General features: G+C 45.5%; 1 protein-coding gene and 1 non-coding gene across 4 annotated transcripts in view; both read left to right on the top strand.

Annotated features, from left to right (window-relative positions):
* The window catches only part of EPB41L4B (erythrocyte membrane protein band 4.1 like 4B), a 150,805-nt gene that overhangs the window by 112,445 nt on the left and 13,852 nt on the right, over positions 1 to 24,508 (top strand). Inside the window, exons 18-23 of one of the 3 annotated variants that reach the window (XM_024252799.3) lie at positions 242 to 367; positions 4,665 to 4,732; positions 8,023 to 8,121; positions 13,950 to 14,127; positions 15,984 to 16,061; positions 22,754 to 22,870. In XM_024252799.3, the coding sequence (XP_024108567.2) occupies positions 242 to 367; positions 4,665 to 4,732; positions 8,023 to 8,121; positions 13,950 to 14,127; positions 15,984 to 16,061; positions 22,754 to 22,870 (666 nt within the window). Of the gene's footprint in view, positions 1 to 241; positions 368 to 4,664; positions 4,733 to 8,022; positions 8,122 to 13,940; positions 14,128 to 15,983; positions 16,062 to 22,753; positions 22,871 to 24,508 lie in introns of all 3 variants that reach the window. The other 2 variants (XM_054520416.2, XM_054520417.2) reach the window with 2 other exon arrangements.
* LOC112135002 (U6 spliceosomal RNA) lies at positions 12,041 to 12,149 on the top strand. The gene has a single exon (XR_002916325.1). It is a non-coding gene; the product is annotated as a U6 spliceosomal RNA (small nuclear RNA).

The raw sequence follows: 24,508 nt of genomic DNA, 5'->3' as shown, positions 1-24,508 counted from the left end.
TCTTTAAATCTTTACTCTGGCTTCTGGTAGGTCTTCACCCTATTTCACGAGGGAATGAGATGCTGTGCCTGGGAATCCTTTGCAAATAGTAAAGCACTGATAAAAATACAAGGAGTTGGTGACACCACTGTCTATGTATGTTGGTCTATGTGTTATATGCAGTTATGATTATTGGGAAAAGTTAATGTACGTGGTTCTCTCTTTGTTTACAATCTGCTGTTTGTATTTTGGTTTGTCTCAGGCTGAAGAAAAGAAAGTCTCAGAGAAAACTCTTCAGACTCCACTTTTGCCTTCCCCTGTTGCGGATCATGTGAAGTGTAACATTCTGAAAGCCCAGTTGGAAAATGCTTCCCGAGTGAACATCCAGGTGCGCAGAATGCATACATTCCTTTGATTTCATGTTATAGGGTTTCCTCGATGCCACAGAGAAGAAAGAGGCACTGTAGGACTGAGATGCTGTGTCAGTCAGGGTCCAGTCAGGAGATGGGAACCGGGTATGTGAACCATACCTGATACGTGAACCAAGATTTTAATATAAAAGAATTAGGTACATGAAAGGGTAAAAAGAGAACTTGAAGGCAGCGGTTCTCAAATGTCATTGTGTGTAAGTCACCTAGAAAACTGGGCCCTGTCCCCAGAGATTTGGTAAATTGGGGTGGGGGCTCATGAATATTCCTCTCCTCTCCTCTCCTCTCCTCTCCTCTCCTCTCCTCTCCTCTCCTCTCCTCTCCTCTCCTCTCCTCTCCTCTCCTCTCCTCTCTCTCTCTTTCTTTCTTTCTTTCTTTCTCTCTCTCTCTCTCTTTCTTTCTTTCTTTCTCTCTCTCTCTTTCTTTCTTTCTTTCCCACTCTGTTGCAAAGGCTGGGCTGCAGTGGTGGGATCATGGCTCACTGCGGTCTCAACCTCAGGCTCAATCAATCCTCCTGCCTCAGCCTCCCAAGTAGCTGGGACTACGGGCATGCACCGTCACACCTGGCTAATTTTTGTATTTTTTGTAGAGACAGGGTTTTACCATCTTGGCCAGGCTGGTCTCGAACTCCCGGATTCAAGCAATCCTCCCACCTCAGCCTCCTAAAGTACTGGGATTACAGGAGTGAGCCACTGTGCCAGCCTGAATATGCATTTCTAACAAGCCCACAGGACCACATTTTGGGCCACACGCCTCTAAGATACCAGAGGTAGCAACTGCAGGCCACAGTTTCCATCCCTACAGCTAAGGGAACAGAAATGCTGTCAACATTAAAATTTAGATATTTGGAGGAGAAGCCCTGTGGAAACTGAACTCAGACTTCTAAGCAGGGGCCACAGTGCTTGGCATTGGCATTTCTGAGTTCTTAAGACATGCCTGTGGGGCCTGGACTCAGACTGAGGAGGGGACATCAGCTGGCTGGTGCTGATACGTCTGAGGTGGACACCATGCAGCTGGATCTGCCAGTGTTGGAAAACTGCAAATTGTATTCAGCTGTGACTGCAGGAGGAACTGCTGCTGCCCACATGAAGCAGAAAGGCTGGGGTGACTCGCAGAAGCAGGAAGCAGACAAGAAGGAGCACCCCATATGGACAGAGCCTATCATGGAGCCAAATGGCAAAGCAGACATGAGGTTTGCAGGCCCCTGGGCCAGCTCCATAAAATAGATGTTTGAAAGGTGGACTTGGAGATAAAAGTTGCTAGTTCAATAGCTGCCATAAATTCTCCCACTTGAACTCATAACAGGTATCCCTGGTGGACCATGACTCTTTCCCTGTGACCCTAAATGCAGCCTCAGAATCACTTTCTACATGGTGGGTATTCCAAGGAGGTACCACCTGTTGATCAGAGTTGGCACTCACCTGAGTGCCCATTTGTCATCCTTGTCCTGGAAATATTATAAAAAGCTGCAGTCCGTGATTTCATTAGAAAAAATATATAACTATCTTCTTCAGCCTGGGCACAGTGGCTCATGCCTGTAATCCCAGCACATTGGAAGGCCGAGGCGGATGGATCACTTGAGGCCAGGAGTTTGAGAGTAGCCTGGTCAACATGACGAAACGCCGTCTCTACTAAAAATACGAAACCTAGCCAGGTGGGGTGGTGCATGCCTATAATCCCACTACTCGGGAGGCTGAGGCAGGAGAATTGTTTGAACCCAGGAGGCGGAGTCTACAGTGACCAGAGATTGCTCCACTGCACTGTAGCCTGGGCAACACAGCGAGACTCTGTCTCACAAAAAATAAGCAAATAAATAATTAAATAAAGTAAAAAATAAGAAATAAATTTTAAAAGCCATCTTCTTCATTCCTCATAAACCTAATGTATATGCTTATGTTGCCAAGGGTAAAGTAAATACTCAGTAATCTCTTCTATTATTATTTCCATTTATATATGTAGCAATCTGAATAATTTAGGTCCTTCCAGAACATACCATGAAAGTCAAGAGAAAGCTTACAAAATGTCTTTTATTTGGGGGTTGTGATATAAACAGGAGGCAGTAAGATGTAGAACACAAGTTTCAAAGTCAGATGGTCTGGCTTTGAACCTTCATCTGTGATTGATCAGGAATGTCACCTTAAGCTTGTTTGTCAACCTCTCTGAGCCTTAGTTCTCTCATATGAAAATGGAGATAACAACATCTATCAGGTTATTGTGAAGATTACATGAGATGATCTATGCAGAGTACCTGGTGCAATGCCTTGCTCTACCACTGCGGAGATATTGACAACAGTGGTCACGGTTGTGGCCTGATGAAATTGCTGGGGGCACTGATTGCTTATAGATAACAGTGGTAGCCCTTTTTAGAGGATGGTCAGGTTTATTTCCCATCACAAACTCAGAAATATCAAGGTTATAGTCACAAATTTTTTATTTTCAGTCTACCTTCGTTGATTTCAGGTATGCCATTTTTATACTATCACAGAACAAACAAAACTGACACATATTTTGCAATTTACAAAGCTGTAATTATCTACATTAGAAAGTTGTAACATGTTCCCAATAACCCCATGCTGCAGGTATTATCTGTGGAGGACCCATATTTCTGCTCCATTGGAGAAGTGCAGTATCTCGAAAATATTCTATTTTGTAAAGTATAGGGAAGAGATGAGAAATAGGTAAGAACACATTTCCTAGCCAAAAAGACATAGCGGAAGGGCATGAAAGCAGGAAAACAGCAGGGGAGTGTGAAGTCAGTAATTTGACAGCAGCGTTTCCCAAGATGTTATAAGGAACACAAGCCCCATGGGATGCTCCCTGATAATTCTGGAAATGCTGCACATGAAATCCCATGGGACGGTCCCAGTGCACATCAGCTTCTTATAGGCTCTGAAAAGTCCTGCAGGAAAGAAGCCTGTTTTACTTTCTTTCACGCCTAACTGGCCATAAGTATCTCCTACTGTTATCTGTAGAACTGAAATGCATAGGAACACAGAAGCGTGCTTTGGGAATCCATGGTTTAGAGGGTTTTGAGGGGTTGTAATGGAGGGAGAGGAGGTTGACGCACAGCCAAGTATACTGCTAGGGGTTTAAATGTGAATCCCCTATTGGCATCAGTGCGCAGTGAGAGTATAAGGAAAGGAAGCAGAAGTCAAACAGACCAATGGTACTATCTGTTGCTAACTCTAAAAAAGGCTTTGGCTGGGTGTGGTGGCTCATGCCTGTAATCCCAGCATTTTGGGAGGCCGAGATGGGCAGATCGCTTGATCCCAGGAGTTCAAGACCAGCCTGGGCAACACGGCAAAACCTCGTCTCTACAAAAACATATGAAAAAAATTAGCTGTGTGTTGTGGTGTGAGCCCGTAGTCCCAGCTACTCTGGAGGTTGAGGCAGGAGGATTGATTGAGCCTGGGAGATCAAGGCCGCAGTGAGCCATGATCGTGCTGCTGCACTCCAGCCTGGGCAACAGAACAGACCCTGTCTCAAGAAATAAAAAAATCAAAAACAAAAATTAAAAAGGCTTTGATTAGAATGTAAGACTGGATCTATATGTGGGCAATCTTGACAGGCTAATAATGCCATGTCCTCCAAGCCAGTAGGCTTGAAATCTTTGATCAACATGTATTTAGAACAAGCTCTGTATGTTGTGATGGGCATGAGGGCTGCAGGCGTCTGCATGTTCTATTGACCACTAGTATGTGGTCAGCTGGCCTGGCTGGCTGAGTGGGTGTCTATTCTTCCCCCACCATTCTTTGTGGGACTCGTCAGAGGGAGAAGGACAAGGTTTCTCTCAAAATCATATGATGTGATTCCTGCCAGGCTGTTATGGTTGTTATGCTGATGTGAAAGGACAGATTCCAAATTCCTTTGTAAACTCTAAGTGCTATGTGAACATAGAGCTGATTATTATTCCTGACCTAAACTGTGAGGTGAGGGATTAAACTGCGGGTTTGGCTTTTCCCACACTATCCCTTTCTAATTCAAGCATGAGCTGGCACGTAGCAGGTGTTCAATAAAAGCATGAATGCAAGAATTGATTGCATCTGAATGATTGTCTTAATCCCATTACTCAAGAAAACATTTTTTGTTAACATATATAAACACCAGAGCAAGATTCTCTATTGATTGAGTACTTGGTGAACTACCTCTTTGGTCCACTTGCCAATTTCTATAATCTTTTGAACGTAATAGACTTGAAAACATTTTTTGCATGCCAACATATTCAGTTTCGACTAACCTGAATGCTTTCTTTAACAGGGTGGAAAAGAGGAATCACCGTTTGTAAATATCAATAAGAAATCCAGTCTTCAGGACGCTAGTGTAAGGTCTGTTTCTCCTTGTCTGAATGGGGAAATGATATTCTCTATATCATCAACATTATCCTTGAAACATTGCTCATGAGGGCATTAGATGATAAAATCAGAGGACAAATAAAACAGAATAGGAGCCCAAAGAGATGGAAAAAGACTGGCTTGACCAACTTTCTGCAAGCCTCAAAAATGCTGCTTATTCTCAGTTTTAATATCTCTGCCTGCTGCATTAACAAAGAAATCAATCACTTTGGGTTGTCACTCAAGCAAGTGGGCTTCACCTTGCCATCCCCCTGCTTACAGCCCTTTAAAGGCTCCGTTTACACTCGGAATGGAATCCCAACTCCTTAACAGAGTGCAGGAGGTGCTTCAAGACCTGGCCTCTGCTCACAACTCCAGCTTGGCCTTGGGCCAGCTTCCCTTGGCCCATTGATGTGCCCTGCCTGCTGAGCTTCTTGTTAGTGCTGGAGCCACATATGTTCCTTTTAAAAATGTATTTATTTAATTATTGTTTTTTAAGACAGAGTCTTCCTCTGTTGCCCAGGCTGGAGTGCAGTGGTGTGATCTCGGCTCACTGCAACCTCTGCCTCCCAGATTCAAGCGATTCTTGTGCCTCAGCCTCCTGAGTAACTGGGATTACAGGTGCATGCCACTGTGCCCAGCTAATTTTTGTAATTGTAGTAGAGACAGGGCTTCACTATGTTGGCCAGGCTGGTCTTGAACTCCTGACTTAAGTGATCCACCCACCTCGGCCTCCCAAAGTGCTGAGATTACAAGTGTGAGCCACCACACCTAGCCTATTTTTTATTTGTATAAATGTATGGGGTACAAGTGTAACTTGGATCTGTGCATAGATTGCACAGTAGTGAAGTCAGGGCTTTTAGAATATCCATCACTCAAATAATGTACATTGTACCCATTAAGTAATTTCTCATCATCCACTCTCCTCCCATCCCCTACACATGTTCTTTAAAGCTTCCAGGCCAGCACCACCCCAAACCCAGAGGAAGTCCTTCCTCCCCTGATGTCACAGAGAACAGGAACTCTTTCCTTCTTGGCATGGTGGTGGCGGCCTCACTGCCACCTGGTGGTTTACTAACACCAGCAGGGTCTCCTTAGGGTAGTTTCCCAAAATGGGTCCAAGGACCACTGCATCAGAGTCTCTTCTTAAAAGCACAAACTCCTAGGTCCTACTCCAGACCTTTTGGATCCTTTGTGTGAATGTGTGTGGTGGGGGTTTGGTGGGTGCCAGTAAAGACAAGAATCATCATGTTAACAGGCACCTAGGTAATCTAGAACCACTGCTCTGGGGAATTATTATACTTGATGCCAAAAATAAAAGCTAACATTTCTCTGTATCACCTTATGATTCCCAATCTGTGTTCTTGGTATAAATTTGTCTTACTCCTGAGATACATACCCAGCTGCCTCCAGGGCTTTTCAAAAACTTAATTCATCTCTTCCCACCCCACCCCACTAACCTTCACCTGGTTAGTCAATGGTATTATTACCTACCCCTCACCCAGGCCTGAAACCTGGGAGTCCTTGCTTTTCTCCTACCTTATTCCCTCATCTAATTGGTCACCAAGTCCTGGCAATTTGACTTTCATTTTACCTTCCACATCCATCCTCTTCTCCTCTTGACTATACCTTGAGCCCTCATTGTCTTCCGGGCCTACTGCTGCCCACAATCCTCTAAGATGCTTCTGTCCTCCCTTTCACCTGGTCCTCTTCGTTGTTCTAAGGACCTTTCTAAAATGCAAATCTGACTATGCCACTCCTTTGCCTAAAACCTTTAGAGAGTTGAGGTCCATTGCCTTCAGTGTAGACTCCTCAGCCTGAGGCCCCATATGACCTGGCCTCGACTTTCCCTCCAGTCAAAATCCTCTGCCCTTCCACTGAGACCTCACCGGACAGTAGTTCTAGTGCCCTGCGTTCAGCCAGGTCTCCACTCTGCCTCTCATCTTTGTGATCTTCGCTCCATCTGGAAAGAGGAAACTCCTCCACGTAGCTTTCCCTGATGCTGACCATTCCACCCAAGCAAATTCATGTGCTCCCGCAATAGACTATACGTTCTTCAGGGACCATGTTCCCTTTACTCTGGAGTTGCAGCTTGAGGAAACCATGAGTATAGAGTGCATTGACTCAAATCCTCTATTTTCTCATTCATGTGTTTATTCAACATACTTTTCTTTTCTTTTCTTTTTTTTTTTTTTGAGACAGGATCTCACTCTATCACCCAGGCTGCAGTGGAGTAGCATAATCATTGCTCATTGCAGCCTCGACCTCCTGGGCTCAGGTGATCCTCCCACCTCAGCCTCCTGAGTAGCTGGGACTACAAGCATGCGCCACCATACCTGGCTAATTTTGTCTTTTTTTGTAGAAACGGGGTTTCACCACGTTGGCCATCAAGTGATCTGCCCACCTCAGCCTCCTAAAGTGCTGGGATTACAGGCGTGAGCCACCATACCCGGCCTCAATATGCGTTTGTTAGGCCCTGGTCACGTACTTATCACCATATTGAGCACTGACCCAGAAGTGTCAGTTGACTTGCCAGGGGTCCCTTTCAAGGACCTCAACTTGTTTTGATGCCTTGTTGGTCCTAGGAGGTAATGAACTGATTTTTCAAAAATGAAATTAGTTGTGACTACTACAAAAATACATTAAAAATTTTCCTTAAAATTACTATTTTGAGTAGGGTCCATTGGTTACCTGAAATAAATTCTTGAGTAAAGATAAAAGTGACGCTTAATTTTTAGCATTTTCACACATACATGGAATTAAAATGTGTTGCAGCAAGTCCTAAAGGTCTTCTGATTATGCATTTTTCACACAAAGTATAGTATGGTTCTTATCTTTTTTTAAAAAAAAATATAGTCTGTGCTATGTTTAAAATAGAATAGCTACCAGATTACCTGGAATTAAAAACAGGTTATCCATAGGTTTCTCCTCATTTTACTGGCAAAACCTGGTTATGAGCCAAACCCTGAATCTGGTTCACCCCTCATATTGGGGGGCAGGGGTGGCTGTTTTGGGGCAGAGAAATTTTATTTGGTACCTCAATTATGTTTAGTTGCCCCACTTGCTATATTTTCTTCCCTATGATTTTTTTATTACTGTTTGGATTTTCTATGGTTTTAAAAAATAATTATAATTATTAAGTAGGGTAGAAAGGCAAAAAAAGTGGATTTCTTAACTATCAGTGTTATTAAGGTGTACATTAACTGAGAAAGCAGTCCCTATGGCTAAAACAAGACCATAAACCTTTTTTGATGGTATTGTTCTGTTTTTCGGTGTGTCTCTAGAAGTCCTATTCCTATTCGTGTGGAAACTGCCCAGCCAGCTGTGGAAAAGCCGGAAATCAAGCCTCCCCGAGTGAGGAAGTTAACAAGACAGTATAGTTTGTGAGTTCTGTACTGCAACTTCTTCAATTAAAGCAACTACGATGACTAAATGTTTAGATACAAATGCTTCTTAGTCCCTCTGACTAGTCCCAGGGAGCAGCCCCCAGATTCCATTTATTTCCAATTTAGGTAATAATGGGACTAGCCCTTTCTCCCTGAAAACCTTACATAGTTGGCATAAGGATTCATTATTGACTACTGTGTAATAAATTACTCCCAAACTTAGTGTCTTAGAACAATCCACCTTTATCACCTCACAGTTCCTGTGGAGTGGGGGTCGGGGCATGGCTTAGCTGGGTCTTCTGTATCAGGGGCTCTTACGAGGCTGCATTCAAGGTGTCAGGGCTGCGGTCTCATCTGCAGGCTCATTCTTACAGTTGCTGACAGGGTTCAGGTCCTCAAGGACTGTTGGACAGAGGATGCCCTCAGCCGGTAGTCACATAGGTCTCTCCAGCCTTCTCCATCAGAGAAAGCACACAAGAAGAGCCAGAGAGAGTGACAGCAAGGCAAAGGCACAGTCTTTTGTAACCTACGCACAGAACTGACATCCCATCACTTTTTTTATTTTTGAGACAAAGTCTTGCTCTGTTGCTCAGGCTGGAGTGCAGTGGTGCGATCTTGGCTCACTGCAATCCGCCTCCCAGGTTCAAGCAATTCCCCTGCCTCAGCCTCCCAAGTAGTTGGGATTACCAGTGTGAGACACCACGCCTAGCTGATTTTTGTATTTTTAGTAGAGACGGGGTTTCACCATGTTGGCCAGGCTGGTCTAGAACTCCTGACCTCAAGTAATCTGCCTGCCTCGACCTCCCAAAGTGCTGGGACTGCAGGTGTGAGCCACCGCACCTGGCCCCCATCACTTTTGCCATATTCTGTTCATTAGAAGCAAATCCCTATGTCCAGCCCACACTCAAGGGGAGAGATTACACAGGGGCATGAATACTAGGACGGGGATCATTGCAACCCACATCAGAAGCCGCTTTCCACGGCATATCCATGAAAAGGCAGCCCCGTCTGTTAACAGAACCAAAGCTAATCACTGAGCTTTGACCCCTGTAGGAGGAGCCATTTCCCAAAGTGTCCCAGAATCACCAGGGCGCATGTGCACCTGACTGTTCTAGGCATCGTTGGGGAATAGTAAAGTGACTTTGACAATTCCCATCCAAAGACTTACACTTTACTGAAGGGAAAGACAAGAGTCACAAATAATTATAATCCAAAGCAGAAAGATAACTGCTGTAATCAGGGTGGTGAGTACTAGTAATAGTTGTAGTACTGATCACAATGGCAGTTCCCTTTTTTTTTTTTTTTTTTTTTTTTGTGAGACAGAGCTTTGCTCTGTCACTCTGTCACCCAGGCTGGAGTGCAGTGGCACAATCTTGGCTCACTGCAACCTCCACCTCCCGGGTTCAAGCAATTCTCCTGCCTCAGCCTCCCAAGTAGTTGAGATTACAGGTGCCCGCCACCACGCCCAGCTAATTTTTTTGTATTTTTAGTAGAGACAGGGTTTCACCATGTTGGCCAGGCTGGTTTCGAACTCCTGACCTCAAGTGATCCACCGCCCCCCCCGCCCCCGGCCTCCCAAAGTGCTAGGATTACAGGCATGAGCCACCGCGCCCGGCTTGTAGTTCCCATTTCTTGACCTTCGCTATGGCATGGGTACTGTGCCTAGATGTGTCATTGGTCAGAGAGTAACTGCAGGGGGATCTCTGGACGAATGGAAAGCATGGGGGCTTTGGAGTTGGAAAGGCTTCTGTCAGGCCCCTGGCTAGTTTACAGCTGTAAGCTCTTGGAAAAATGACTCTTTGATCCTCTCTTCCTTCCTCTGTAAAATGGATGAGATAATACCTGCCTCTGAGGAGTTTTGTGGGGCTTAACATGAGAGAATGTGGGTAAAGCCCCAATACCCTGGCCGTAGGATGAGATCCCCTTTCTTTCTTCTCTAGGACCTGGAAGCTTCTGAGGAAAGATGGAGTTTAGGGGGTACCCAGAATGCAAAATGTAGGACAGGAAACGGGATTCTGGATGCAATTAACAGCCATCTCAGGTCTGCCATTTGTACCTGTGAAAAGGAAAAGAGGCATGTATGGGGGATATTAAGGGAGATATATCCCACCTCATTATCCTTCATAGAAACTTCTGGTCAGCTGCATTTCCTAGGAAAGCCAAAATGAGTAAAGTTCAAATAATTAACAGCCCTAATGATCTCTGGGGGACAATTAAGCCACAACAGTTTGCTTCCCTGGAGGATAAAGCTGGCAGAACTTGCCATTCCATTTACATTTTGAAACTCAAAATGTTACTATCACTCATTTGAGAGATGTAATCATGTTTGAAACAATGACTGGCTGATATATAACCTGGAAGGAAAGGAAATTTCACTAACTCACCAAACTCACTTTTTTTTTTTTTTTTGATACAGAGTCTCACTCTGTCGCCCAGGCTGGAGTGCAGTGGCACAATCTCGCCTCACTGCAACCTTTGCTTCCTGGGTTCAAGCGATTCTCCGGCCTCAGCCTCCCAAGTAGCTGGGACTACAGGCGCATGCCACCATGCCCAGCTAATCATACTGGCTCTTTTAAGGACACTCTTTTTCAAACCTTGAACTTTACATGTGTATTTCTTAAGCTGCCCCAAAGTATTCTGCTTTGAAAATCAAACAATGGCAGCATTTTCCCCATTAGTAGAAAATAGCAACATTCATGGATGAGATTTTCCCAGTGTTATTGTCCCATAAAGAGTTCTCGAATCCTTGACACTGGTTACCATTCATTTGCCCATCTTTTTATTATTATTATTATTTTATTTTTTTGAGGTGGAGTCTCACTCTGTCACCCAGGCTGGAGTGCAATGGAGCAGTCTTAGCTCACTGCAGCCTCCGCCCCCTAGGTTCAAGTGATTCTCCTGCCTCAGCCTGCCGAGTAGCTGAGATTACAGGCGTATGCCACCATGCCCAGCTAATTTTTGTATTTTTAGTAGAGACGGGGGTTCACCATGTTGGCCAGGTTGGTCTCGAACTCCTGACCTCAGGTGATCCGCCCGCTTCAGCCTCCCAAAGTGCTGGGATTACAGGCATGAGCCACCGCACCTGGCCTTTGCCCATCTCTTTAACTCTTTGATATTGATAAAGTTGGCATGTGATCAAGGAATATAAATGGGAAAACTCAGATCTATGATTTTCTGGAAAATATTTTTTGCATCATCATTTTTGAGATACAGATTTGTGTGCACACATCGCCCTTTTGGCTGTTGTAATATTTCTAGTTCCTAGGCTGGAATAAGGTGTAGTCAGATTTTAGGTTGCTCCACCAAAAGCATTGTAACATTCAAGTGCTGTGAACAAGTCTTCAAACCACTGCTTTTAAAGATACAAACAAAAATCTCAGCCACATTATTTCCTGGAAATATGACAAGGAGGGAAAATGTGGCTGCTGCATGCAGTGAGAAGGGAGAAGTAGAGGGGCTCTACAGAGAGTTTAAGGCAGGCGAAAAGGTCTTTTTTTTTTTTTTTGGAGACAAGGCCTCACTCTGTTGCCCAAGCTGGAGCGCAGTGGTCAATCACAGCCCACTGCAGCCTCAGGTGATTCAGCTCAGGTGATCCTCCCACCCCCTCAGCCTTCTGAGAAGCTGAGACTACAGGTGTGTGCCACCATGTCTGGCTAATTTTTGTATTTTTTGTAGAGACAAGACCAGACCACGTTGCCCAGGCTGGTCTCAGACTCCTGTGCTCAAGCAATCGCCTGCCTTGGCCCCCCAGAGTGCTGGGATTACAGCCATTACCCTCTGTGCCCAGCCAAAAGTGTCATTTTTTATTGATACCAGCTAGTATGTTTAGAAAATCATGAGCTATTTTATTTTTTTCCAGAAATATAACTTCACTGTTTATTTAAACGTAGTGTAAAAGTCTAAAAAAAATTCAATAGTGCTCACTTTGGCAGCACATATACTAAAATTGGACCCATACAGAGAAGAATAGCGTGGCCCGCCTGTGCAAGGTGAACATGCAGATTTGTGAAGCGTTTCATATTTTAAATTTTTTAATTACATAATAAAATATTTATAAGTTGATTAAAATATTTAAAGAAAGGAAAAAAAAGTAAATAGGCAAGACAGAAGAGAAAAGTAGCCAATTTCCCAGAATCAAAAATAACCAGGGTTCATAGTTGATGACTGTTGCATTAGACAAGTTTCTATGCTTATATATTGTTAAAAAAGAAACAACTTCAAAGCAAAAAATCATTCTGTATGTAAAATTTTACTTATTAAACTGTTGTTTTGTGACTTTATCATGAATTTACCTTAGAAACAGGTAAAATTGGAAGACTTGCTGAATTTTAGATATTCTTCTTGGCCATAAGATCTAAACTAAGACAAAAGATAAAAACCGTGATGAATTTGGAGTCTTTTTCAATTTTAGGCAGTATCAGTTGACTCCCTTCTGTGAAAAATGAGCTATGGTTTTTAAATGGCCTTTTATATAAAACTAAATAATAATAACTATGCTATTGAGGTGATCATTTTTTAAATGAGGTAAAAAGAAATTTTAACTCCGCTCCTCCACTTAACTAGCTATGCGAACTTGAACAAATAATTTCACAATCAGCTGCTAAATATCATCTGATTCTCTGAAAAATGGAGATGGTAATAGGGTCGGTGTGAAAATTAAGTGGGTGAATGAACATGTAACCCATCTGACCTACGTCATCTATGTGAATCCAAATACTTGGTGTATTATTAGTTTTTCCATGTACTTATTCAATTCTCACCTCTCCCCCTTTTTAGTAATGAGCCCTAAGTCCTTCCCTTGAGGCTTCTCCATACACAGAATAATCTAAAACCTCTCAGGGACCCCTCGGTCAATCCCATCCACACTGCAGCTGTGTCTCACGGCCTCATGTTCCACATGGCCCCGTGCTGGGCTGAGGCCTTACCAGTGATCTGCACAAGCTGCACTGGTGCCTACCTGTCATGGGTCTTGTATCTACACACTCTTGAGCTCAGCCATCATTCTAAATCACAACCCCTGTGACTCCAGAAGCTCTACACGGCAGATCCTTAGGGACAGTGTGCCTGGAGTCCCCGGCACCACCCTGAAAGCAGAGAGTCAAACAGATGTTTGTACACCCATGTTCACAGCAGCATGATTTATAATAGCCAAAAGAGTGGGAACAAGCCAAGTGTCCATCAACAGATGAATGGATAAACAGAATGTGGTGTATCCATATAATGGAATTTTTATATTATAAAAAGAAACGAAATTTTGATATATGCTACAATATGGATGGACCTTAAAAATATTATGGTGACTGAAATAAGCCAGACACAGAGGAACATAGAGTGTGTGATTCCACTTATGTGACGTTCCTAGAATAGGCAAATTCATTGGGACAGAAAGTGGAACTGATGTTACCAGAGGCTGCAGGGAGGGGCTTGGGGAGTTATTGTTCATATCAATATGGAGTTTCTGTTGTCACTGATGAAAAAGTTTTGGGGACAGATAGTGGCAATGGTTGCACAATATTGTGAATGCATTTAATGCCACTGAATTGTATATTTATAAGCAATTAAAATGATAAATATTGTATTGTGTATATTTTACCACCAAAACAAAACAAAACAACACCCTGGCAAATGACAGAAAATTCACCCCAATTTGTTTTGGCAAAAAAGTCAGAGTATTGGACCTGCAAGCTGGGTATCTGGTGGACATCTGTTTGGGAACCCCCAATCCCCATCCCTGGTCTTCCCACCGCTGCCCATCATCCGTCCACTCCTCACAGCCTGTTTATTATTGTAATGAGCAGAGCTTCATGTGCTTTTAGTAACCGCAGTGATGAAGACGACCTCCCTCCAGACCTGGCCGAGGCAGTGGGAGTGACCACAGCTACAACCACAAATATCACAACTGCCGCCACACAAGTCTCCGTGCCGCTGCCGTCCCCCAAGGTCCAGAATGTCAGCTCGCCTCACAAGTTAGAAGGCAAAGGCCTGCTGTCCCCCGGGGCCAAGGTATTGGGGGGTGGAAAGCCCTGGCAAGCAGCCACACTTGCTGGGAATTCAGTATCAATTTACTGAGTAGCATCTGGTGCATGTATTTAAATTTTGCATAATCAATTGTGTATACTCATAAAACAACAGCAACAACCAGAACATGTTTTTATATAACTTGATCCCAAAATACAAGCCAACCATTTGCGAGAGAATGAGTGAAATAAAAAATCAGGTTCATTGTACTTTAATTGCAATGAAGAGATTTTTGATGGCAGTTTTCATTTAGAATCTCATCTCTATAATAAGCTATTAGTCCACTGTAAAGATAGAAAGAGAGAAATGATTCCCCCTCAACCATAGTGAACAGTTTGGAGGAGCAAAAACATAGAAGTGTCCCCATCCCTTTCCTTATGTCATATAGCTGGTGTTAGTAGTTTGAAAATAGGAAATAGTATCCCATTTGCTGGTTTGAAATTTCAGGAAATTGCCTGAGATGTGAATGGGCTATGACAAAGGCTTTACACAAGATATTTCTCTTGGTTTTCTTTGAGAGACCTCTAGCTACAAATACTCTTTGGCAATTGGTCCAAATACAGTTGAACCTATTGCTATTCAAGTGGATACAAGTCAGAGGTTGCAGTGGTTCATGCAACTACACAGAGAAAAGGTGCGTGCATGAGGCAGGTGCCCTGAAGGCAAGACCGGAGCTTCAGAGGCTGTTCCCAGCTCTTCCATTCATAAGCCACAGCACTCACTTCCAAAACCTTTATTTCTTCAAGCCTCAGTTTCTTCCTCTTAAAAATAGGAATAAGATCTGCTATCTTGCCCTGGCTGGCGTCAGGTTCAGTGGAGGTTAAAGTGCTCATGCAAACTGGATGCCTGAGGCTTTTGCAGCTTCAGGGATCACAATTCCTGGTGACAGCTAAAGAATAATGGTCCAGGGCCACCTCCTGCATTACCAAGGCCAGTCTTTCACCTGGTGCCTTCCCTGGGTGTCTCTGGAAATATCTCTGCTTAGTGTTCTGCACAGAAACCTGGCTGGAGTGCTCAGCCAGCGACTGGCCAAGACCGAGGTTCTCTGCTTCTCTATAGATCACCTCTTGGCATCTCAGCCTGGATTATCCTCCACTGTGTGGAGCCCCCTGTACAACTTTGTCTCAGGTGTGGACCCAGGCTCCTATCACATATCCCACACTGTGGTTAAAACCAGGCTGAACGAAACATTTACGAAACAGAAGGGGGTTGGGGTGGCGTGGAGGGGATGCAAGTGGCATCCTACCAAAGGCCACAGGGCTCCCTCTCCTGGCCATCTCTCTCCTTGGGGCCTTGCTTGAACCACGTTGATGGGACTTCTTTTTTCTCCCTTAAAAGACCTCGAGGCCATCCATGCAGCTAAGACCCCAGAGCAGGAGGACAAAACGTTTTCCAAAAGCAAGCAACGTAATCCACGTGCCATCAACTGCCATGGAGATCATTGCTGTTAGTGTGCGGATCAGTTTAGCTCCTGGAGGACCCTGGATTTGATCTTCTTAATCTAGGACAAAGTCTTTGCTCTCTCTTTATACATTCAGAGGACTCTTTCAAGTGTTTTTTCCCCAAAAGACCAGTTGAAGAGCACTAAGAGCACTTCAGAAAAGCTGCCTGCAGCTCTGAAAGGGACAGCTCCCCACACCATGCCTACTTCTACCTATGAAAAAATTGGGGTTCAGTCTCAACATTTTGTACACTACTTGGTGAGGGAAATACAAGGGGATTGTCATTGCTAATGAGATCAGTGTAGAGGAGAGGCTGGGAACCTCTGCCTGTCTTTTCTGGTGAACTTTATCATCAATGCAGTGCCGTCTCTAACCAGGGGTGTTTGTCTGTCTCCCTAGAGCCCCTCTGACCGAGGAGGTGCCTTTACCCTGGAGCCGGGTGATCTTCTGATGGATTTCACAGAAGCCACTCCTCTGGTAAACTTCCTATTTTGCTAAAACCAGAAAAGCCACAGACCATAGAAACATCTTGGCAGTGGGACGGATGGACAGAGGTGGGCACTGCTGTTGAGGAGCCTCTTCCTTCTCCTCCTGGAGGCTCAGGGATCAGCTCTCATCCAGGGGTCAGGCACCGTGGGTCCCTCCATCTCTAGAGCCCTTGAGGGAGGAAGGGGTGCTCCCTTTGCTCCGAGGGTAGTTGTGGGGGTCCTGCCCGTGCCTGTCTACCGCACTTCGAGTGTTATAGGGCTCCTCGGTGTTTTGGTCTCGGCTTCTTGGCTTCCTGGACTGCGCCCTGCATGCCCACCCATGGGGAATCTCTTGCTGTTGCTTCCGATGATCCATCTGGTCTGAAGCACTGGCTCAAGGCCACATCCCAGCTTTCCAGGCCCCTCGCACCTCCTGCCATCTTCCATCCTCTGCATACAGGTCTCCCCTTAGGAATGGCAGCCCTTGTGGGACTCCTGCAGGTGAGAAACCCTTTTCAGGGGACAAGTAAAGGGCCTAGTGGGTCTGAGAATTAGGGTCAATTTCCAAAAAAAATACATGGTGGCTTTGACAAGAGTGATGAGATTCCCTTAGAGATCATTGTGTTGCAGGTCCAGCTTGTAGATTTAATTACTTATAGATGTAAATGGTCTTTTCTTTGTTTGAACCAAACAGGCTGAGATTAGAAAGGAAGCAGCATCTGGTAGGGAATTGGAGATGCCGTGATCTGAGGGGCAATGCCTGCCAAATGACTGTCCAGCCTCTGCTTGTACCCCTTCAGTAACAGGAAGCTCATTCTCTCTCCCCAAGACATGCTGCTCACATCTCAGGGTACCTCCAACTTAGCTATGGAATGGGTATGGGCCCATTTCACTGCTCAGGCATGGGACAACTGAGGTCCTTGCACTGCACTGAGACACAGACATCACTTCACAGCTGAAGTTTGCAGTGAATGTGTATCCTCAGGATAAAGCATCCTTTGAGGCATGAGTGCATGTACGCAAGCCTCAGGGAGAAGGTATCCTGGGCATCTAGCTTTTTGGCAAGAGCTTCCTCCATTTTGGGCTTTCCTTGGTACCATGGGCCTTGACCTTACTTTGTTCCAGAATCCTGTTTCCATGAGCGCCAAAGGGTCCTAGAGGGGAAGAGGGGACTCCAGCCGTCTGTTTCTCCCTTTGGTCCTCTTCCCTCCATCTCCTTCCCCCAGCATCAGAAATGCAAGCAGCAGCCCTCCCACCTGTTGGTAGGGTGATGGAGAGGTCTCTATCTCAGGGGACTGGGACTGCCTCCACAAGTCAGTGTCTTGGACGCTGTGGATGAGGGCTGCAGATAGGCTTCCTTATCCATGGGAGGAAGGAGCCAGAAGTAGAGGGAGGTGAAGGTAACCCCCATGCCTGACTTGTGACCAGGGCTTCCTCAACTAACTGGCCCTAGCCTATCAGCTGGAACAATGCCTTGGGACCATCTCATTCAGTCCTTCACATATAGATGGGAAAACCAAGGCCCAGACAGGGGCCTTGGGACTTGTCCCAAGTCACATAGCAAGTGTGTATCAAAGCCAGTTCTAGAACCTAGACCCTGGGCTGCCATTCCATTGGCAGATGGCCCAATCCAGGATGTGTCTGTCTCCTTCCCTGTTAGCCAGTCCCCTCCCTTAAAGCGGGTCAGATGCCCTGGTCTCAGCCTGGGCTGTGGGACAGTCCTGGGACCATCTCCAAGCTGTCAGCCCAGGTTTGGTCCTCAGAGTTACTGAGTGGAGCATGAGGAAGGGAAGTGCTCAGGTACCTTGGTCTAAGAGACTCAGCCTGGATGAGCTATGGTTATTTTGCTGCCAGCCCTGCGCCCTTTGCCTGTGGCTGCTCTCTCTGGGCCTTCCCATCAGCATTTCCCGCTGAAGAGGAAGCAGCCCTTTACAGGCATGAATGTCAGAACTTCCCATGTGCTACCCATCACACAGGCAGTGAATTACCCCTCCTTGGTGAATACTTTCTCCGTGTAGTCATTTCCCAAGCTTACAGCCTATCTCTAGCCCCCTGCCTCCTACTGGATGAGACTCCTGAGGCCCCACCACTATCCTGGTCCCTAGGCCCAGTGCTGGACCAACAGGGAACTGGAGATCTTGCCTTCATTCAGCAACATTCCACCAAGACACTATCAGAACCTGCGTAACCCAGCCGGGAGTGGTAGTGTGTGCCTGTAATCCCAGCTACACAGAAGGCTAAGGCAGGAGAATCGTTTGAACCCGGGAGGTGGAGGTTGCAGTGAGCCAGGGTCACGCTACCGCATTCCAGCCTGGGCAACAAAGCAAGAGTCCATCTCAAAAAAAAAAAAAAAAAGAAAAGAATAGAAAAAGCCAGGCATGGTGATATTATTCCTTTAATCCCAGCACTCTAGGAGGCAAAGGCGGGTGGATCACCTGAGGTCAGGAGTTCAAGACCAGCCTGGCCAACATGGTGAAACCCCATCTCTACTAATAATACAAAAATTAGCCGGGCATGGTGGCACACATCTGTAATCCCAGCTACTTGGGAGGCTGAGGCAGGAGAATCGCTTGACCCCTAGAGGCAGAGGTTGCAGTGAGCCGAGATCGCGCCATTGCATTTCCAGCCAGGGCAACAAGAGCGAAACTCCATCTCCAAAAAAAAAAAATTAAAAAGGAAAAGAACTAGTGTAAACCTTATCACTTTTATCACTCTTGATACTTGTTGCCAGTCTCTGTGTAGAGTGGTTTTCAAAGAAGCACAGTCCAAAGGGCCCAGAGTAATAAAAAGGTTCAATCTGGAACAGGCATCTCTCAAAAAATCATTAAAGAATATTAAATTAACACCTCCTGTAGCACATCTTGATCTCTTTTTGCCTTTTCTTTTATTCTCTTACATTCCTGCTTGACTCCAGGGACTTTCATTCCCAAACTCTCCACAAAGAAACACTCTTTCCAACTTCGCTTTTGTAGCTTTCTTCCCCCTCCTTTTCCCAAACCTTTTCTGCTCTAATCCCCAACTCTTTTATTAGGTAGCTCAATTTAGCAATCTTAAGCCATAGAACTTTTGCAGCTTCACGTCTTTCCATTTCCGATTCTGTATCAGAGTTCGTAAACAGATCTGAATTTCTGCCTGGGTTGCAAGAGGTGGAATACGTGGGTGAGAAGGGAAGGAGGCAAGTGAGTCAAGACAGCACCTGCTCTCCAGTTGGTATTTTCTTTAGGGTGTGAATGTGAGCAGGTGCTTGGGGGCATTGGCTTTGATTGAGCGAGGGGAGTTGGGGGAGGGTACATTAATGGGTTAGTGATGTTGACCCTAGAATGCGGAGTCCTGCACACTACTCCAAGTCTACCGTGCTAGCTTCCCTCCCCAGGTAACACAGACCATGAACACCTATGCTTTCTGTGTTCTTGACTCTTTCTCTTTGGGGCTCGTCCCTCTCTGATCCCCATGCTTCATGAACCACTCACCCAACTGCAAAGCAGAGCCAATTAGCACCCAGATCCCTTCTGGGCCATGACATGTTAGTCAAAAGTTCATGTGTCAGGAAGGACAGGGCCCTGGCCAGAGGAAGGCTGTGTAGGGCATTGGAACAGGCCCTGCGTTGGGTGTTAGAAGGGAGTTTCCATCTGGTGCAATAACTTACTTTTATTTTGAACTTAGTTATACCAGCAGGGCTGAAGCTGAATCTCAAATCAAATGAGGGTGCCCCTTCTGTGATTTTAGCTGTGTTCCCTAGGGCACAGGGAGGTGGAGAGAAATCTATTTAGTCCATGATGTCATCTGTTCACTGATACATCTAGGCCTCTCTTTGGTTCTTTCGTGGCTGTTTTGGGTGGGTGGAGATCACTGTCCTGCCAGGATGTGTGACTCTCTACCTGTTGGACAACATTCTGTTGGGAGGCCATCCTGTCCTGGGGCCTGCCATCTCCTCAGCTCTACCTGAGGGTGTTGGCAGGGCTGGTTCTTGCTGCTCTTCAATCCCTGCTTCCCAGCCTCAGTGTATGGAGAAAGTTGCACAGGGCCTCTTTGCTCAGTACTCACTAAAGTCTACTCCTCCTCCCTTTCCCTCTGACTTTTCTCTCCAATGGTCAAACTAGCCATCTCTTTTCCTATCTGGATGATGAAGAAGCCTTACACATTTTCATCATCATTTATCTATGCCGAGAATCTTTCTGTTTCCCCAGGAATCAGATTTTGAACTCAAAAGCCAAGCATGTACGGAAGAATATAGCTGCTTGCCTGCAGAAAAGACCCAAGGAAGAAAGGAAATACTAGGAGAAAAAAATTAAGTGGTATTTCAAAATAGCCTTTGATTCCATGTGTTATCTTACTTCCTTCTCACTTACCAGCAGTCCAGAGCGTGGGAGCCCCAGGATGTTCTTTTGTTTCAATCCAATCAGATGCATATTTAGAAAGGTCAGAAAGGCTTGTGCGATGGATCAACACTTCTTTACCATGACAGTCAAATGCTGGGCAATCCCTTAAGGCGCTCATTATGTTCTTCAGTTGGGACCCTGGTGGCCAGGACACATTTTGGCTTCTAGGCAGTGTGGCCATGTTTCTCGGTCATTTGTGCCAGCTTTTATTTTCTTCAAAAAATACCCATTGCGTGCCTGCTGTCATCAGAGAAGAAAAGACCCAGTGGCCTGGGGCCCCTGATGTGGTTGTTTCTGGTTGGAGTATGGATGCCCTGGGGCAGTAGTGGGAACTGTTCCTGAGGGCAGCGGGGAGACAGGTTTCCGCAGGATATACCCTGAGGTCCATAGAGAGCAGCAGGAGGGTTTTAAATAGTCTGGTAAAAGTTAACTGCAGGTGACTCAGATGGATTTACCTGACTAAAAACTAGATTTAGAAACAGTCAACAAAATGAACCATGAACTTAGACTTTGCAAATGCAATTTCTACATCTCCCAAATTTGAATAGTAAAACAGGCCATCGTGAAGACCATTGTGAGATAATAGTTGTAAAAAGCCCTTTGGAAATTGTCCAGGACTGCACAATTGTAAAGAGGACAGAGATAGATCACTTTGGAGACAGAAAAGAGGCTGGCAATTTTCTTGATCATTTTTCTATGAAACTTACCCAGGGGCTGTATTTTATTCTTCACAGCAGGATGATATCAACTATTTAAGGAAACTCTCTTGAGCTAAAAGACGTGTATATTTGTTCTCTGGAGCAAAAGGTCCCTCCCTGAAACCCAAAATAACCCTGTCCGTGGTTCCCTCTCCTAACATCAAGCATCCTCTGTCCTCCAACCTCATCCTCACCAGTACAAGCTGTTGGACCTCTGCTGGGCGCATGGTGCTATTCAAGGATAAGGTGGAGAACCCTGTGTATCCCAAAGGATGTGGCACTTTTTTCACAATGTTTGGTATTTTCCAGCTAAGTAGCAGGGTGTCCCAGTGTCAAACGAGATGCCACGGCTGGGCCCATGCATCTCGTCATGGGTCAGGGTCAGTTTGTTTTCTGAACACAGATAACAAAGAGCCAAGACATATGAAATCCTAAACTATATGTTACAGCTGGGCACAATGGATCATGCCTGTAATCCCAGTACTTTGGGAGGCCGAGGACCTGGGGAATCTCTTGAGGCTGGGAGTTCAAGACCAGCCTGGGCAACATAGTGGGACCTCACCTCTATAAAAAAGAAAAATTAAAATATTAGCCAGGCGTGGTGGCACATACTGTAGTCCCAGCTACTCAGGAGGCTGAGGCAGGAGGATCGCTTGAGCCCAGGATTTTAAGGCTGCCATGAGCTATGATCACACGACTGCACTCCAGCCTGGGTGACAGAGCAAGACCCTGTCTCTTAAAAAATATGGCATGGTGGCTCACACCTGTATCCCAACACTTTGGGAGGCCAAGGCAGGTGGATCACTTGAGGTCAAGAGTTTGAGACCAGCCTGGTCAATATGGTGAAACCCCATCTCCATTAAAAATACAAAATTAGCTGGGCATGGTGGTGCATGCCTGTAGTCCCAGCTACTTGAGGGGCTGAGGCAGGAGAATCACTTGAACCTGAGAGGCAAAGGTTGCAGTGAGCTGAGATCATCACACTGCACTCCAAGCTGGGTGACAGAGTGAGTCTCAAAAAAAAAAAAAAAGAGAAATTAAACTATATGTTTCTCCCCATGATATATTTCTTTCCTGGTGCCCTCTGTTGATATCCACTCACTTGCATACCACAGTGTGTGCCCTTGTTCAGCAGAGTGCAGGAGGGCACTGAGCATGGAAGGCAAATGCTTCAAGTGTGTGGCCACTCCTCATTTCGTCCATGGCTCACATCACTAAGTCATCCTGGCTATCTTTCTGGCTTGGCCTGGGCAATGCTTCAGAACCCTCAACCGTGAGTCGAGAAGCCACTACCTGTCATGTGCAGTTGGCACAGGAGATAGCCTCTACCTACCAGGCCTGGGAATGGGGTCTTGGTGTGTCATCTGCTCAGATGATGGAGACAACAGATGAAAGACAGAAAGGAGAAAAGAAGGCTGAGAGAGAGGGTGGAGGGTGGGACCAGAAGCCAGTTGGCCAGAGCCTGGAAGTAGGCTGTGGGTGAGGCTGGCTTGAGAACAGTCTGGAGTTGCCAGATCTGTCTTGCACTGTGCTGTCTTTCTCTCCTTTCCCTTCCCCTATCTCCTCTTCCTCCTCCCCCTCTCTTGCCACCTCCTCCTCCCCTTCTCTCCTCTCCTCGTGAGCAGGCAGAGCCCGCCAGCAACCCCCACTGTGCCCACTCTCGCTGTTCTCCTCCACTCTCTCTCCCCATGAAGGAAGAGACCACTGGAGTTTGCATGTACCCTCCAATCAAAACGAGGCTGGTAGGTACCCTGGCAGGGAGAGGGGCCTGGCCAGGAGAGGTGAGGTGGGCAGGAGCCACCAGGCGAGGTGGAAGCCTGGGTGGGCGTGCAGAAGCCCCAGATCTCGGGCAGAGCCCATCGACAGGTGCCCTCACTCCAGATGGATGGAAGATTTGGAGTCCAGCTGGCCCTGGTCAGTTTGGAACATGCAGCTATGGAGCCCCCTTCGCCTCTAGGCCTCAAGAATCAAGAAGAGTCTGTTTTCCTAGAATTTTGATGGGCATAGATGCTTTCCCCAGAGAGAAATATATGCTTTGGTACTCACCAGATGGACTCTTAAGTTGCATTTCTATTGAAAATAAAACTTCTTTAAACTTGTCTTCTTCTGCTATTTATCAAGCTAATGATGTAATAGGAGTGCTACCTGACAATGTGAACAAAATTACCTGTCATCCCAATTTAGCATGATTTTTTGTCATTTTTACATATTTCCTTCTATTTATTCATATCATTCATAATTTTACATAGTTAAATCATAGTAACCATATTCTCTCCTGTTTTTCTCTTTTCACTTAATGCTGCTATGTTGTTTCTATCTTGTTCTTGTTACCACATTATATGACTATTTGTATTACATCAAGTGAATGGTCTACCATTTATCTAACACATTCTTTACTGCAGGACGTGCGCTTTGTTCCCAGTTTGTCATTATTCGGGAGAACACATATAGCTTTTTGCATCAGGAATTTTATTTTCGTAGGCTAGACCCTACTGGATTAAATATGGTGACTTTGGCTTTTGCCCCGTTTCTAAAGTGGTTGTGCTAACAGATAGTGCCATCAGAAGAGAGTGACTTTGCTTTTCTCCACAGCCTTAGCAACACAGGGTGTAATTGTTGAAATATATTTTTCTAATTTACAGCAGGTATAAAATAATTCTTTGAGATTGCTAACTTTCACCTTTCTTTAATAGCAATAATAAACCTCTTTCTGGCAGGGCACAGTGGCTCACACCTGTAATCCCAGCACCTTGGGAGGCTGAGGCAGGCAGATCACCTGAGGTCAGGAGTTTGAGTCCAGCCTGGCCAACATGTTAAACCCCAACTCTATTAAAAATACAAAAGTTAGCTGGGCATTGTGGCACGTGCCTGTAATCCTAGCTACTCAGAAGGCTGAGGCAAGAGAATCACTTGAACCTGGGGGGCGGAGGTTGCAGTGAGCTGAGATTGCACCACTGCACTCCAGCCTGGGCGACAGAGTGAGACTCCGTCTCAAAAAATAAGTAAATAAATAAACCACTTTCCCTCTCTGCTTCATGATGATCTGAGAGTCTTATCTGACTGTTACTTTCCGCTAGGATATTGGTCTCAGAGCACCATGCTGACTCAATAGGCAACAAGAGGAGAATGTACCCCAAGACTTCACCCCAAGAGTCCTTCTCTCATCTGAGTCAAAAAGGCAATTTCAGGCCTATTCTGGCAATTTTGAGATGTGTAAAGAGACCAAAGAAATTTGGGGGAAGGGGAGCAGGCTTGGGCTGGACATCTCAGTACACACGGCAAGGATATTGTCATCCCCACATGGGGGAGACCTGCTTTACCCATTTGGGAAAGCTTGGCTGATTTGGGTCTGAGCTAATGTGTTCTTACTCATCCCTGCC

The sequence above is a fragment of the Pongo abelii genome, chromosome 13 (genome assembly GCF_028885655.2).
Source record: "Pongo abelii isolate AG06213 chromosome 13, NHGRI_mPonAbe1-v2.0_pri, whole genome shotgun sequence".
In the NCBI taxonomy this organism is placed as follows: Eukaryota; Metazoa; Chordata; class Mammalia; order Primates; family Hominidae; genus Pongo; species Pongo abelii.
Note: the sequence above shows the minus strand (reverse complement) of the source record. Positions and strands in the feature narration are given on the sequence as shown.